At 36.5% G+C, this 14,781-nt stretch overlaps 3 protein-coding genes across 4 annotated transcripts; 1 reads left to right on the top strand and 2 right to left on the bottom strand.

The window, feature by feature from the left end:
* Positions 1-473: 473 nt before the first annotated feature.
* On the bottom strand, positions 474-1,828 carry LOC114739902 (uncharacterized). The gene has a single exon (XM_028928005.1). It carries the CDS (start codon positions 1,677-1,679, stop codon positions 717-719), a length of 963 nt encoding a protein of 320 aa, XP_028783838.1. The 5' UTR covers positions 1,680-1,828; the 3' UTR covers positions 474-716.
* Positions 1,829-3,573: 1,745 nt separating this feature from the next.
* On the bottom strand, positions 3,574-7,260 carry LOC114739901 (uncharacterized). 2 transcript variants are annotated; one of them, XM_028928003.1, is made up of 2 exons: positions 6,226-7,260; positions 3,574-3,724 (listed from the first exon to the last, which is right to left on the bottom strand). In XM_028928003.1, the coding sequence occupies exon 1, from the start codon at positions 7,192-7,194 to the stop codon at positions 6,232-6,234; it is 963 nt and encodes a 320-aa protein (XP_028783836.1). In that variant the 5' UTR covers positions 7,195-7,260; the 3' UTR covers positions 3,574-3,724; positions 6,226-6,231. The 2 variants fall into 2 exon arrangements, with proteins under 2 accessions (XP_028783836.1, XP_028783837.1); XM_028928004.1 differs by having other exon boundaries at positions 3,691-3,706.
* A 693-nt stretch (positions 7,261-7,953) lies between these two features.
* Positions 7,954-12,592, top strand: LOC114739899 (WD-40 repeat-containing protein MSI1-like). The gene is made up of 7 exons (XM_028928000.1): positions 7,954-8,064; positions 8,399-8,838; positions 9,863-10,189; positions 10,763-10,915; positions 11,685-11,809; positions 11,901-11,996; positions 12,223-12,592. Exons 2-7 carry the CDS (start codon positions 8,494-8,496, stop codon positions 12,449-12,451), a joined length of 1,275 nt encoding a protein of 424 aa, XP_028783833.1. The 5' UTR covers positions 7,954-8,064; positions 8,399-8,493; the 3' UTR covers positions 12,452-12,592.
* The last annotated feature ends 2,189 nt before the right edge of the window (positions 12,593-14,781 follow it).

The raw sequence follows: 14,781 nt of genomic DNA, 5'->3' as shown, positions 1-14,781 counted from the left end.
ATTCTTTAGGTTTTTTTCTCAATTCTCATATTCTTTTCTTGCAGGAATACTTTAAAAATGTTCCATCTAACATATGCAGCAATGCTTATTCATAAACTAGGAGGAATACAGCCAATCAGGAAGGACACCTTCATAAATTGTTAAATGGTGCATTTTCAGCTTTCAAATAACCGACAGCACAAATACTGCACCGCTAAGAAATGCGAGAATCTACGTTTTTTTTTTCCTTTTTAAACACAGAGCAACACCAAACAAAAGAAAAATATTTGTCAGACAACAAAAAAGAGCCTGTAACAAGGAAAAAAGCTGGGCCTTCCAAGAGCCTATGACACAGAAGGATGTCCAATTGCCAAAACAAAACGTACAGTCTGAAACACAAAGCTAGGTTTCCTAAGATACTACCTAATATTGTAAAAAGGGGTATTTCAATTGTCAGGGATTAAAACTTATTAGGATCAGAGATCGCAAGCAAAACCAGAAACCATGAATTGATGGAGTACCATTAAAATTAATATCACATTATTGTCTCAGAGTATGCAAGATGCGCTATCAGCGAAACAAATGAAAAGACTGCACAGTTTCAAAATTAACCCAACAATTTATAAAGTCTACCCCACCCCCCCCCCCCCTACATTCTACACTAATTCATTACAGGATACATAAATGAGCTTACATTCCAAGTAAATTCAATTTTCTCTCAGTAAACTCTCCCTGCATCATACATCCATATTTTCCATTTGAATGCTGCTTTTCAGAGGCACATACTCTCCAAGGTAGCCACCAAGATGATCATGCAGAGCAAGCTTATCAATCCCTTGATTATGGTAACTCTTACATACATAGTAGAACACACTCTGCACTAATAACCCAACCAGATTGACAATCACCAATACGCCCACTAAGAATCCACCGACCACAATCCGCGTGAACACCCCATGATAACCCCCACCGTGCACAACAACGGCGCTGAATATGCCTCCAATCACTCCACAGCAGATCAAGTAAACGAACACGAGAAAAGCTGCATACTTGGTCCTCCCTTTAAGCAACTCGTAACTCTTCTTCATCGCCGCAAAACCGTAAACTGGTTCCAGAACCGACACCACGCTGGCCAAGTGCCACAAAGCAGTGATATACACATGAACGACCAAAAACAGAATGAGGAGCACAAGCATGGCGAAGAAGAACAAAACAGTGTTCTGGGTATCGATTGCTATGATCATCATAACCAGGCCGAGAACAAAGACCAAGTTATAAGCGAACATCAAGAGCGATACCCAGAGAAAAGTGATGAACAATCGCTTAAAAACTTTCGGGATTGCTGATAAAGTCGAGGAGAAGGACACCGGCTTGGAGGTGTAGAGAGAGGCGACCGTGAAAACCACGGCGGCGGTGGAGAGGAGAGAGAAAGCAAAGAGGAATATGAGGTAGCAGAACTGAATAACAAGGAGCAGGGTCCATTCGTGAGGGGTCTGAGACGGATCGTCATAAGGGGATTGAAGCTGAGCAAGGATAGGGTGAGTGAAGAGGGAGTGAGCTAAGATTGCGAATGAAAGAGGGAAAATTAGGGCAACGGTGATCAAATAAAAGGTTCTCGGGGATCGTTTGGGGATTGAGATGGATTCTCTGAGGATATCTGGGATGCTCAAGAATTGAAGCTCTTCCGGGGCTAGATCCATCTGGGGTAGATGTAGAAGGCGCAGCTGCTCGTCGATCTGAGACGGGGATGTGAGAGGTGCTCTGAGAAACTTGGAGAGAAAAAAGAACCGAACTTGACTTGTGGATGTGGCTCCCAAGTTCTAGTCTTCGCGATTCCAGTCGGCAGGTGGAAGATGGGAAAGATGACGTGTAAAGATGGCGGGCTTCAGCCGACAATGGCCCGTTTAGTTAGAAAGGGAAACATGTTATTTAGGGGGTGTTTGGCAAAACCAAAACCGCGGTTTCAGAATCACTTTTCCGCAAAACGAGGTAACCTCCTCCACATATTTACTTCGTAATCCGTAAAAGCACTTCTGAAACCATGGTTTGGTTTCTATCCAAACACCCCCTAATCTTTCTCTACCGCACGATGATCACAATCCTTTTTCTTTTTGTTTTTTTTTTGCCAGCACAATATTAGTGTTTTTTTAAGAGAAAACCATATTGAAGGTATCTATATTTTTTCTCAATTTTTAATTTGGTACCTATTTATTTTTTTCTTTTAATTAAACATTTAATTTTATCTTTTTAGCAACATTAGCTCTTATAACTTTGTTCTATTGATATTTTTAATCTCTACATAAGGATTAATGATGTTAATAGAGGAAAAATAAAGATTTAGTTAAGAACAAAAAACACATAGATACCAAATTAAAAATTAAAAAAAAGTATAGGTACCTCTAGTATGATTTTCTCTTTTTTTTAACCAGCAGCACAATATTAGTATTACTCTTACAGTTACAGTTATTTTTATTTATTAATTTTTATTTAAAATCACCCATGATCTAACTCACTAGGGATATTACTCTATAATTAAAGAAGACCTGTAAATGTACTTATAAATTGTTCATTAATAAAATTCTCGTATTCATATCAGGAATTAAATTCGCAATTTTATGAATTATAAACTAAATTCTCATAAGTTGATCAATAATACTCCTCCGGTCCTTATTATAAGACCCAACTTGACTTTTTATTTGGTCCTAATTATAAGACCCAATCCATTTTGTCTCTTATATTTATGCATTTTTTTCCAAGATAATCCTTCTAATAATGATAGTTTTAGCCAATATACTTAATTAGCAAGGATATTTTAGGAATGACAACACTTATTTATTATAAATAACCAACTTAACTTACTTCCTTAATCTCTTCAAATAAGTCAATTGGGTCTTATAATTAGGACCGGATGAGTATATTGAAATTTTACTTTTAAAGCATACAAAAGATAAGGGCCACATTTTGTTTTTGTTATATATAAAAATTTGAATTATTAATCATTATTCACGTTTCATTGAAGAAGCTCACATCTAGTTTTGTTGTACGTGTCAAATCTAAAATCGTAATATTTTTTTGCCAACAAATTTAAAATTGTAATTGATTGGCAGAAGAAATTTTGCTTTTATTGTCACCAAATTTTGGCATCTAATGCATCCAAAGTTAGAGGCAGTATTTAAATGATATTTTGTTATTTGTTACAAATTTAAGATTATAAAAAAATTACAACATTTTATACATAAAAATTAAAAATTTAAGCTAGCATATTCTGTCAAATAAATAGCAAAATAGTAGCTCACGATCCTAATATCATAATGAATCAGACCTAAACATTTTATTTTATTTTTGGACGAAGTCCCTCTATCATTTCCTTAAAAACATAAAAAAAAAAAAGTCAAATATTTCCTCAAGTACAGAGAATTTTTTTTTGGACAAAAGAATTTTGAATTTACATGCAAACTAGCATCTCCACATATTTAATAAAAAAAACAGATTGAATATAACATGAGCATTTGGCCAAAAAAAAAAGAAAAGAATATAACAATATAACATGAGCAGATTTTGACAACAAAAAGTCGTGGCATCATTGAAGATTGAACTGGCCACAGAGTCGACGAGGTTCTTCAACCGAAAAACCCGGGAAAGGGAGTTATCAAGGTAGGGCTTCAATCCAAGCAAAGTCTCATACTGCAGCTTTAAAGCAGATCCAGTTCAACCATGTGCAGAGTCTCTGCATGATTAAATAGTCCTGAGAACATCAATCAAAGTATCAAATATCAATACTCCTCCGGTCCTAATTATAAGACCCAATTGACTTATTTAAAGAGATTAAAGAAGTAAGTTAAGTTGATTATTTATAATAAATAAGTGTTGTCATTCCTAAAATATCCTTGCTAATTAAGTATATTGGCTAAAACTATAATTATTAGAAGGATTATCTTGGAAAAAAATGTATAAATATAAGAGACAAAATGGATTGGGGTCTTATAATTAGAACCAAATAAAAAGTCAAATAGGGTCCTATAATAAGGACCGGAGGAGTATTAAAATAAACACACAAAAAAAATCTATAACAAAGTCGCATTGTTCCAATACCATGAATAGTACGATTCATCTTTTATACATGAGAAGTCGACCAACTTAAAGGAAAAACATAACAGCAATAATAAACACATACTTACAACCTTAAAGTCGAGTAATTTTCAACAATGGAAAGGATTCTGTCATCCACCGATAAAAGACTTGGTAGTTATTATACGTTGACAACATTTTTGGCTAAAAAAAGAGTTTATTATTGAGAACATTCCAAACTCCAAAGGCAAAAGCAATGTCGTATTGGAACAACTACATTCTAACTAACACCATCAACAGCAAGATTAGTTATAACAAATGATCTTTCTTAGCTTTTTCATGAGTTTAACACTATTTCAGGGGACCAACTCACCTAATCTAATTCGTTTGGCCTTTGGCCTTCTCTTCCTCTTGAAAGATTATTTTTCTGATGTTTCGCCAAATAGAACTATACAGAATAGAGAAAATATATTTATACTAAACTAAAGGTTGTTCAGCCCGAGATACAACCAATTTGCAAGTGCACCTAAATGAAGAATAAAAGACAAAGCAATATTATAGGAGCATATAAACCAAATGCACCAAGCTTGCTACAAAAGTAGGTGATTTGTCCTTTGAGATAATTAATGTAGTATAAAGAGGAGGAAAAATGATACACATCAGGGGCAGAAAATGTGAATCAAAATAAGTACAATGAGCATATCATTCTCCCTGAGACTCGAGTATGCAACGTTTAAGCATCACTGTTGCAGGCTACGTGCCGGAGTTTGTAAAAAACTAAAAAGGAGGAGGTAATTAGCAACAGAGGCAAGCCATACATCATTAAACATAGAAGAAAAGTTTATCCCAGCATAGTTTTGCAATTGCTAAATATATGCAGCTTGCCATAACAATAGTAATCTGCCATCACATTGGTGGATGGCTAACAGAGTAGAAACATAATCCAAACTGAGCCAAATTAACATCTTCCGTATTGTAGATCTAAAGGAATGTTAAAAATATCCTTCAAATAAAGGGACTACAAAAAGAATAGTTCACCCAATACTAGCAATTGTAGGACGCTCACCATTCGCCATAATATGCGAACAGAATGAGAAATTTAATCAATAGTTTTTGCACGATTTTGTGCTTGTCAATGATACACCAAGAGGCGCACCTTTTCACCTTTACTTTCGCATTTTTGTTCTACTTGACCCTTGAGGGCAAGGGTCTTTTGGGGAGGGGAGTATTGATATGTAAATAACAATAGATATAATAGTACTTATAGGGGCTAGTTAGGGAGAGAATTGAGATGACCATTAGCTGGGGGCATAAATAAGGGGTTATTTGTGCAGAATAAAAAGGGTGTTTCAGTTGTTGATTGCTAGAGTAATTCGATCCTATTCCTTCTAATTTTCTCTCCCTGTCTCCTGTCTCTATCTTATCTTCTTTCCCTTTCCGCTTCTCTTCCCTTTTTTTATTCTCATTACCCAACAGAAGAGGGTTAACAAAATTAAAGTTGCGCTAGACAGGATTTACATCCCCGACGTGCAGGTGAGAAATGGCACATTCTAGAGTGCGTAGCAAGAGAGATGGAAAACAAACAATCAGCTATCTTGTAGCAGCTCTTGGCGCCTTTCATGAAACAATCAGCATTTTATGAAAGTCAGAAAAGGTTCCTTTTTCTTTGCTGAGGCACATATCAGACTCTGAAGCTTGAATATTCAGCATGCACGCCACTTCCCCAAAAGGGACTACTAAATTAATGAACTTACACAAGGCAGCACTAGCATAAACAGAGAATTTGCCCTCAAGATTTCATCAGTTTTACATTTGACAATCCCGAAAGGGATTGACAGTTAAAAACGGTTCACATTCTCAAGGCATTCACCTTATAAATGTAATTTTTTTGTTAGCCAACTAGAAAGTTTACTTCTATATATAGGGTAAAGGATCATTTGATTTAATGAACAATGAAAATCCTTTACAGGGTGATAACAATTAACAATGTCAACAACGTATCAACTGCTAAAAAGGCATTTACTCATAGCTTATTCAGAATAACAAATAGGAACACTGCACAACATTAAAATTCAACATACAAACTATAAAACCTGTACCCGCTCATCTTACATTCTTTCAGTGAAGAACAAAGAACTGAAATTACATGTTACCACAATTTTCTCTCGGCAAACTCACCATGCATTACACAGCCAAATCTTCCATTTGAATGCTGCTTTTTAGAGGCACATACTCTCCAAGATAGCCACCAAGATGATCATGCAAAGCACTCTTATCGATTCCTTGATGATGGTAACTTTTGCAAACATAGTAGAACACGCTCTGCACCAACAAACCAACCAGATTGACAATTACCAACAAGCCAACTAAGACCCCACCGGCCACAATCCGTGAGAACACCGAATAATCATCTCCACCGTGCACTACAATGGAACTAAAGAAGCTTCCGATTACCCCGCAACTGATCATATATACAAACACAAGAATCGCCGCATACTTGGTCCTCCCTTTCAACAATTCGTAACTCTTCTTCATTGCTCCGAAACCATAAAGTGGTTCTAGCACCGATACCACGCTGGCCAAATGCCACCAAGCGGTAATGTACACATGAGCCACCATGAAAAGCAAGAGGATCACAATCAAAGCGCAGAAAAGCAAAAAGGAGTTCTGGGCATCGATTGCTATAATCATCAAGACAAGGGAAAGAACAAAGATGAAATTGTAGAGGAACATCAAGAGCGATACCCATAGAAAAGTGAAGAACAAGCGTTTAAAAACCTTCGGTATAGCAGAAATTGTAGAGGAGAACGAAACGGGCTTTGAGGTATAGAGCGAGGCCACGGTGAAGACAACAGCGGCTGTGGAGAGAAGAGAGAAGGCAAATAGAAATATGATGTAGCAGAACTGATAAATGAGAAGGAGGGTCCATTCATGAGAGGTCTGAGATGGATCATCATACGGGGAATCGAGCTTAGCAAGGATGGGGTGCGTGAAGAGGGAATGAGCTAAGATTGCAAAAGAAAGAGGAAAAATTAGGGCAACGGTGATGAGATAGAAGGTTTTGGGAGATCGCTTGGGGATTGAAATCGATTCTCTGAGAATATCCGTAATGCTCAAGAATTGGAGCTCTTCTGGCGCCAAATCCATCTAGATGCCTTGTTCCAGGTGAATGTGATTTACGATCTGATCCGAGAAAATCTTCAGGGAGAGAAATAAAACTTCTCGGGACTTTCACAGAAACAAATGAATCGATCTTGGCTTGTGGATTTGAAGTTTCATTTCAAGAACACAGGGAGGGAGGAATGATACGGAAAGATGGGGACTTCTGGGCACGTTCAAGCATGTGTTTATTTTCTTTTTATTTTTCCCAACAAACATCTCTTTATTTTATTTTAATTTTAATTGTCATGAAACGGAAAAACTGGTTTTGGTAGAAAAAATTAAATAATTTAATTAAAAAAGAAACAGTATTAGTTTTGTTTATATGTGGCTTTCAGCTTATTTAAAAAATTAAAGTGCTCAATTTATATTAATTTATAATTAATCCTATAATTTTTTTTGAAAAAATCCCAAAAAATAATTGTTCAATTTTAAAATTTTAAATTAGTATTGGTTATCATATACTTGCAAAGAAAATAACATATTTTTTTAGTAATTTCTATTTTAAAATTTTAAAATTTAACAATTATTTTTTAGATTTTTTTTGCCTTCATAATATTAATAATTTTTTTTTGACCAGTTCATAATATTAATAATTAGTGGTACAACTTATTGCTGTGTATTTTACATTTTCATTTACTTTAATGTTAAAATTTAATTTAATTTTCCGCGAACGGTATCTCTATTTTTCAATTACCCGCCTAGGGTTTAAATCTTAAATCCTGTTCTTCTGCCCTATAAGACAGTAAAATCCAAGCATTCAGCATCGTCACCATCTAGCCGTGTCGATATTTCCATACTTGGGCGCGAACCTGCAAGCCTGAAGCTGTGGAGATTTGAATCATTTCTGGATTTCAGGTAAAGCGGAATGACTCAAATTTTGATTTTTCTACTTTCAGACAATGTACTTGTATATGCTTCGAGACGATTGAGCGTTCTGCCTCGTAGTTTGGTCCATTCATTCACATTCGATCTGGTTTTCTCTCTCTTCAACCATCTCGCTTCCGACCTTTGGCGGGAAATTCTCCTCAAGTTGGACGTTTGAGTGAAAGCAGGATAAAGTTGGGGATAAAACTTAGCAGTCTTGGTTTCTCATTGCTGAATGCTGCTTATAATGAATCGAAATCAAATGTGAAGAATTGCCGTGGGTTTCTAAACTTTTTTTTTTTTTTGTCACTTGTTTTATTTCCAGCCAGGAATTTCCTCTCCAGCTCGCTTCCAGCTGTGGGGGAGCAACTGACATACAGAGCGCGAGAGCGAGGGAAGAAGATATAAAAAATAAGGGCAATGGGAAAAGACGAGGATGAAATGCGGGGAGAGATAGAGGAGAGACTGATAAACGAGGAGTACAAAATATGGAAGAAAAACACTCCGTTCTTGTACGATTTGGTAATAACCCATGCCCTAGAATGGCCTTCCCTCACTGTAGAGTGGCTGCCTGATCGAGATGAGCCTCCAGGGAAGGACTACTCTGTCCAGAAGATGATTCTGGGCACTCACACCTCAGAGAATGAGCCCAATTACTTGATGATTGCCCAAGTCCAGCTACCTTTGGAGGATGCTGAGAATGATGCGCGCCATTATGATGATGACAGGCCTGAAGCAGGAGGCTTTGGATGTGCTAATGGCAAGGTATTTGAAATTTTAGTTCTACTTGAATTTACTTGGTTGTATTTAACATTAAGCCTGTGGATGCTGAGTAAGTTTGGGCAAAATATATGAAATCCTAACAGAAGAGGGGCCGATGATGTTACTTGTTTCTAAGTTGAGGTGCAGCTATGATTTATCACAATTATTTGGTTCATGTGCATATAGTTAGGCAATGCTTGATCATTGATTTTGGGGTCTGGGTCTTGTGAAAGAGAGAGGCTTCTTGGAAAAGTTCTGTATATTTTGATAACTCCATTTAGCCTCTAGAAAGGCCTTAAATTACTGTAGGGTCAGTCTTCTTTGGAATTTGATGCATAAATATGTGTACATAGTCGAGTCTTGTTTATCAGTGAAGCAAAGTGTTAGTTTTTATTATGCCAGAAGGTAGAAGTTGTTTACCAAACTCACTCACACTTGAAGACTGTTAAAAAAAAAAAAAAAGTGTCCCTTACTGTGTTTAAATGTACAAGTATTAAAGTAGATAATTCATAAAGCTATATTTATTTATAATGTATAATGTTGGGGGGGCATAAGCCTAATTTGTTTTATATGCAAAATTCTAATGTTTATGTCATTAAAAGTGGTTTCTACAATTATGTCAAAATGTGTTCATATGCATGCATATGTAGCCTTAATAAATATTCTTAATTTGATTCCATATATATATATTATAACAATCCAATTAAAATCTCGATTTGGTGATTGAATGACTCCGCAAATCAGTCCTTCATAATTTTGAGCATAATGCTGCAACGCAGCAATGGTAGAGAAAATTTGACTTACTAGAAGCTATTCTTGGCCTCCTCATTTCAGCAGTCAAATGAATATAAGAGGTGATGATTAAGCTGGCAGTGGATAGATTACTTAAGCCTAGCATCAAGCATAATCTGGTTTTCCAGATTTAGTTTAGCTCTTTGCACCTTTGCTTTTTTGATGATTATGTATTGGTCGAAGTTTTTGTATTTAGATGCTATTTGATCTTTAAGGTTGCGTTCATTTCTTACAGGTTCAAATAATCCAGCAAATAAATCATGATGGAGAGGTTAATAGGGCTCGTTACATGCCTCAAAATCCATTTATCATTGCGACAAAGACCGTTAGTGCTGAAGTGTATGTCTTTGATTATAGCAAGCATCCATCTAAGCCTCCTCTAGATGGTGCATGTAATCCTGATTTAAGGTTGAGAGGTCACAATACTGAAGGATATGGTTTATCATGGAGTAAGTTCAAGCAGGGCCATTTGCTGAGTGGTTCTGATGATGCTCAGATATGCTTGTGGGATATAAATGCAACTCCTAAGAACAAAACCCTGGAGGCTATGCAGATATTCAAGGTACTATTTTCTCCCCTCTTTGGATTCATTTTATGTTGTTGAACCTGGTGTAATTGCTTCTATGTTTACCGTGGTTTCAGCAAACCTTCACATAGAGAAATGCTTTTTTCCTTTGGATATATGTTTACTGCTAATTATAGGCATCTGAATTCTAGATGCTTTTAAGTTTGAATGATTTCAGGTTGAGGTGGCTAAAAAGGCATATGGGCTACTTTTATGCAGATGATGTGGTGTTACATAGCAGATTTGTCAAATCACTTTACATATTGAATATTGGAAGGATGATTTTAAGTCTTAAATCACATTGTATCATAATTATGCTGCATGATTCTTGTGTGGTTAGCATTGCTGGAAAATTGCTGTAATTCTTATTTGCACGGTTGACACTTTTCGGCTGACCATTATCTTGTCTTACTTCATCATGGGGGGCATCTTTGCAATATTGCAACATGTTAGGTCTATTTTCTTTGCCCATATATTTATAGCTTAAGAACAAAAAACTGTTGTTATTTTCATGATACCAACAATATCATATCAACTCTGATATTAATTTCATTTCATTTATCTGAATAGGTTCATGAAGGTGTTGTTGAAGATGTGGCATGGCATTTGAGGCATGAATACTTATTTGGTTCTGTTGGTGATGACCAATACTTGTTTATATGGGATCTCCGTTCACAATCAGCTAACAAGCCTGTCCAATCTGTTGTTGCTCATCAAAGTGAGGTGCATCCGAAAGGCAACTCTCTGTGTGCGTTGGGTTTTTTTTTGGTTTGGGCGGGGGGGAGCAGAGGCATGGTTCCGAGCTACTGTGTTCATTTCAGCATATATAATATCCATCTATTTTCCATGTTATTGGTCCATATCAAGTGTGAATCTGCATAACTGTTAGCTTTCTCATTATTGATACTGGGTTTTTCTGAAACTCGGTTCATTGTTCAGAGTTTTCATCTTATCAAAGGCTTAAGAACATTAAGTAAAAGACTGGGAATAGCTTCAATATAATTTCTATGAGACCCCTTTGGGTTTGGGGTGTTGAGAGGGGGAAAAACCCCATTTGGCTTAAGAACATTCTAACAATGGCTTCAGTTTCTTTATCACTCGTATGAGACACGAGTCCTCTGTGTATCCACATATTGAAATGAGTTAACCAGTAGAGATTCTTGTGTACTTGTCTCAAAAGTTGGAAAGACTTATTATTGATAATGTCAAAGCCAGTGAGCTAAATGCATGAGTTTTAATCACTGCCGAGATTAATTGTGGCCTTAACTTCAGCTGTACATTGGTGAGTGCTATTTCACTTCCATGGCTTTTGATGCTCTGCCTTTGGATAAGATTTTTCCCTTCTCTTCAAAATTTCTACCTGCCTTGCAGTGTTATTCTTCAATGTGCTTTTGTTGCTTTGTAATTCTTTTATTTCTAATATAGTTGGAAAATTTTGAGAAGTTCCCAATAGGCCCACTGATTTAGGTTTTCATTTGGGATTGTTTTGTAGGTTAACTGCTTAGCTTTTAATCCTTTTAATGAGTGGGTCGTAGCCACCGGATCTACTGATAAAACTGTGAAATTGTTCGACCTACGCAAGATCAATACTGCTCTTCACACCTTTGATTGTCACAAGTAACAGTCCTACTCTAATGCTTTCAATATTTACTTCTGATGTATCTATGTTCTTCAATTGTTGAAATGAATTTCTGTTCGTGCGCAACAGGGAGGAGGTTTTCCAGGTTGGCTGGAATCCAAAAAATGAGACTATTCTGGCTTCTTGTTGTCTTGGTAGGAGACTCATGGTGTGGGATCTTAGCAGGTATCCCATAATCTGTTCAGTTTGTTATCCTCAGTACTTTACTGCACTTTGCTACTGTTAGTTCTGAAATAACTCCAAGTGATGCTTCCATTTTGAAGCGTGGAACGCTTGAATAAAAACAAAGAACAGTAGTGTTGATTCATCATTTTTCAACACAACGAATTAGTTTTATTTTTAGGCTATATTGTCTTGCAGATTCATTATACTCATTGATTGTGTATTATAGGATTGATGAAGAGCAAACGCCAGACGATGCTGAAGATGGCCCTCCGGAACTGTTGTTCATTCATGGGGGTCATACAAGTAAAATATCTGACTTTTCTTGGAACCCATGTGAAGACTGGGTTGTTGCGAGTGTGGCCGAGGATAACATACTCCAAATATGGCAGATGGCTGAGAACATATACCATGATGAAGATGATCTGCCTGAAGACTCAACTAAACCTGCTGCTTAGTGTAATTTCACTCTTTTCAATGTAGAAGTTGGTAATGTCATTGTTTAGACTCACTGGTTTTTCTATTATTTATTTCTTCCCATGTTACAATTCTCACCTCTCTACCTGGAGGACTGTATTTTACAAGGAATGAGTATGATAAACTAACATGGTCGTGATTAGTGTATGATTAACATTGTCGTGATTAGTGTATGATGGTAGCTTATGCCCTTGCAGTTCACCCCATTTTTATGGTTCCAGCTTCCAAGCTTAACGGGATCAAATATTACTGTGCACCAGATCCTTCATAATTATTTTCGTATGCCTCAATATGAGTGCATTATTTTATCGTCGGAGATTCATACCCCTCCATTAAATCAGATGATAAAATCAGATTTGGAGAAATTAGAATTTGTACTTTTATGGCTTCAGGGTGCCCTCCCTGATTTCTATCGCTTCTTCAGCGTCTGGCTTATTACTCCGCAGCATAAGGTCACGATGCTATTCATCCGTTTCGGCTCTTTATAGAAAACCCATCATTTTTCTTTTCTTTGGAGTTGATGTATGTGAAATTTGAACATGACAGCTGAACAGTCAAACAATTAAACACATGTATTCATAATCACGTCATTGCATAGCTTCAATGTTGTATAGAGAAATAGAGGTCATTCTCAGGCCACTTATATCCCTTCCCCAAACAAGGAAATCAAAATATACTCTGCCTTTCCCTTTTCCTTCCATTTTCAGCTGGCCCATTCTCAGAGAGACATGAGAGTGCCCTACATGTAACTATCACATGTCTGCCCTTCCCTCTCTTCCCTGATTTCTCTCTCTCCTTCATTTCTAACACTGCCCCCATCTTCAGTGACGTGTCGAGCAGTGAATATTAGAGAGACCAAAATGAATTGCTAATAGCCTAATACATAGGACAACCCTAAATTTCTTCCTAACCTTTGTTGTTAGGGAGTAGAGTCATTCACTTCACATGTAGGTTAGTAGTTGTATGGCGAGGTAGTCTACTCACCAAGACGGAGTTTAACATGATCCTCATCTCATGTTTTGCCCTAAAAGTTATTGTATTTTTACCATTAAGCTGATTAGTAATTTAGTACAAATATTCACTTTTCCAACAACCTTCACCTTTTCGACTGCTCATTACAACATCCTCTCTATGTCACTCCCCACATTAATATCTCTTTCCCTCTATAAATTCACATCCTGATCAAGCTTCATTCACAGCAAATTCTATCTCTCTCCCTCTTTGATCAATCTCTCTGCTTAACCCAGAACTGTCAAAGAAGAAGATACATGCATAAGTATTAGTTCTTCGAGCATAAACATGGAGAAGATTCTAAGCCGTACCACAAGACTTTCATTTCATTATCAGGTCATTCATATCTACTCCTTTCTTAGTAGTATTGTCTTGCATTGTGAGCACTTTCACATGTTTGATTTTCTATACTCTCAATACTGAAGAATTTTATACTAATACATCATCTAGTACCTTTATAAACAACACGGCTTAGATTCTCATCCAAAGGATGAAGAGATCTTAATTAGCCCCTTACCTGTCACGTTAAAGTCTTGTTCTTCTCTTTATGTTTTCATCTTCGTGCAGATTGTCAAGGGCCAGTAATACACATTCAAGTGACATGGCTCTTCACAAAGAAGATATTCATTCTTTCATTAGCCCTCACAAATTTGTTTGTTATGCATGAAGTTTGATATGTTGTCCTTGTGTTCTTCCACAATTAAGCTTGGTTGTTTGTTTCCAAGTAGCTTACGTGCGCTCTATTTTTGATAGATTGAGAGATAAATGTTCTTGTCATGGCAGATATTGATAGTAGTTAAGTACAACTTTTTGTTTTTTTTTTCCTTTTTGTTTTTTCGGTTTTTGCATTTCTTGTCCATTTTATTAAATAATCTTAAATCTTAATTACTCCAAATATCCTTTTATTAGCTTCTACTTTGCATGATAGTCTTGTTATTCTGTTCATATTTCGCTCATTCCCCAATTTTATTTCGATGCGGTTTCGGACCAAGTGCCAGAGATATATTTGAAAGGAGAGAATATGGCTTCACAAACAAGAATGCAATAGGTCGATAATATTCGAGTCGTCATTTAATAATATCTGTTTTGCGTCTAAGTCCCTTTTGGTTTCAATAAATGGAGGGTTAGCGAGTTTTGTGGCTGTTTACAGATTCTGCTTGTGCCATGTATTAAGGACCGGATTAAGTAATCAACAGTACTCTCCCCCATCTTAAATGTAGGGATTAGTAGGAGGATTTGCGCTGGTGCTAAAAATTAAGTAATCAATGGTACTAAATAAGTAAATATTTGCGGTGGTATT

Source organism: Neltuma alba, unplaced genomic scaffold (genome assembly GCF_004799145.2).
Source record: "Neltuma alba isolate B1F8T4 unplaced genomic scaffold, ASM479914v2 tig00002967_pilon, whole genome shotgun sequence".
Lineage (NCBI taxonomy): Eukaryota > Viridiplantae > Streptophyta > Magnoliopsida > Fabales > Fabaceae > Neltuma > Neltuma alba.
This window is presented reverse-complemented; position numbering and strand designations above follow the sequence as displayed.

What these genes read in the sequence shown, in the direction of transcription:
- LOC114739902 (XM_028928005.1), bottom strand. Translation starts at nt 1,679, where the DNA reads ATGGATCTAGCCCCGGAAGAGCTTCAATTCTTGAGCATCCCAGATATC.
- LOC114739901 (XM_028928003.1), bottom strand. Translation starts at nt 7,194, where the DNA reads ATGGATTTGGCGCCAGAAGAGCTCCAATTCTTGAGCATTACGGATATT.
- LOC114739899 (XM_028928000.1), top strand. Translation starts at nt 8,494, where the DNA reads ATGGGAAAAGACGAGGATGAAATGCGGGGAGAGATAGAGGAGAGACTG. An exon ending in TTGGATGTGCTAATGGCAAG is followed by an intron (nt 8,839 to 9,862) that starts GTATTTGAAATT and finishes CATTTCTTACAG; the next exon opens with GTTCAAATAATCCAGCAAAT. An exon ending in TTGTTGCTCATCAAAGTGAG is followed by an intron (nt 10,916 to 11,684) that starts GTGCATCCGAAA and finishes ATTGTTTTGTAG; the next exon opens with GTTAACTGCTTAGCTTTTAA.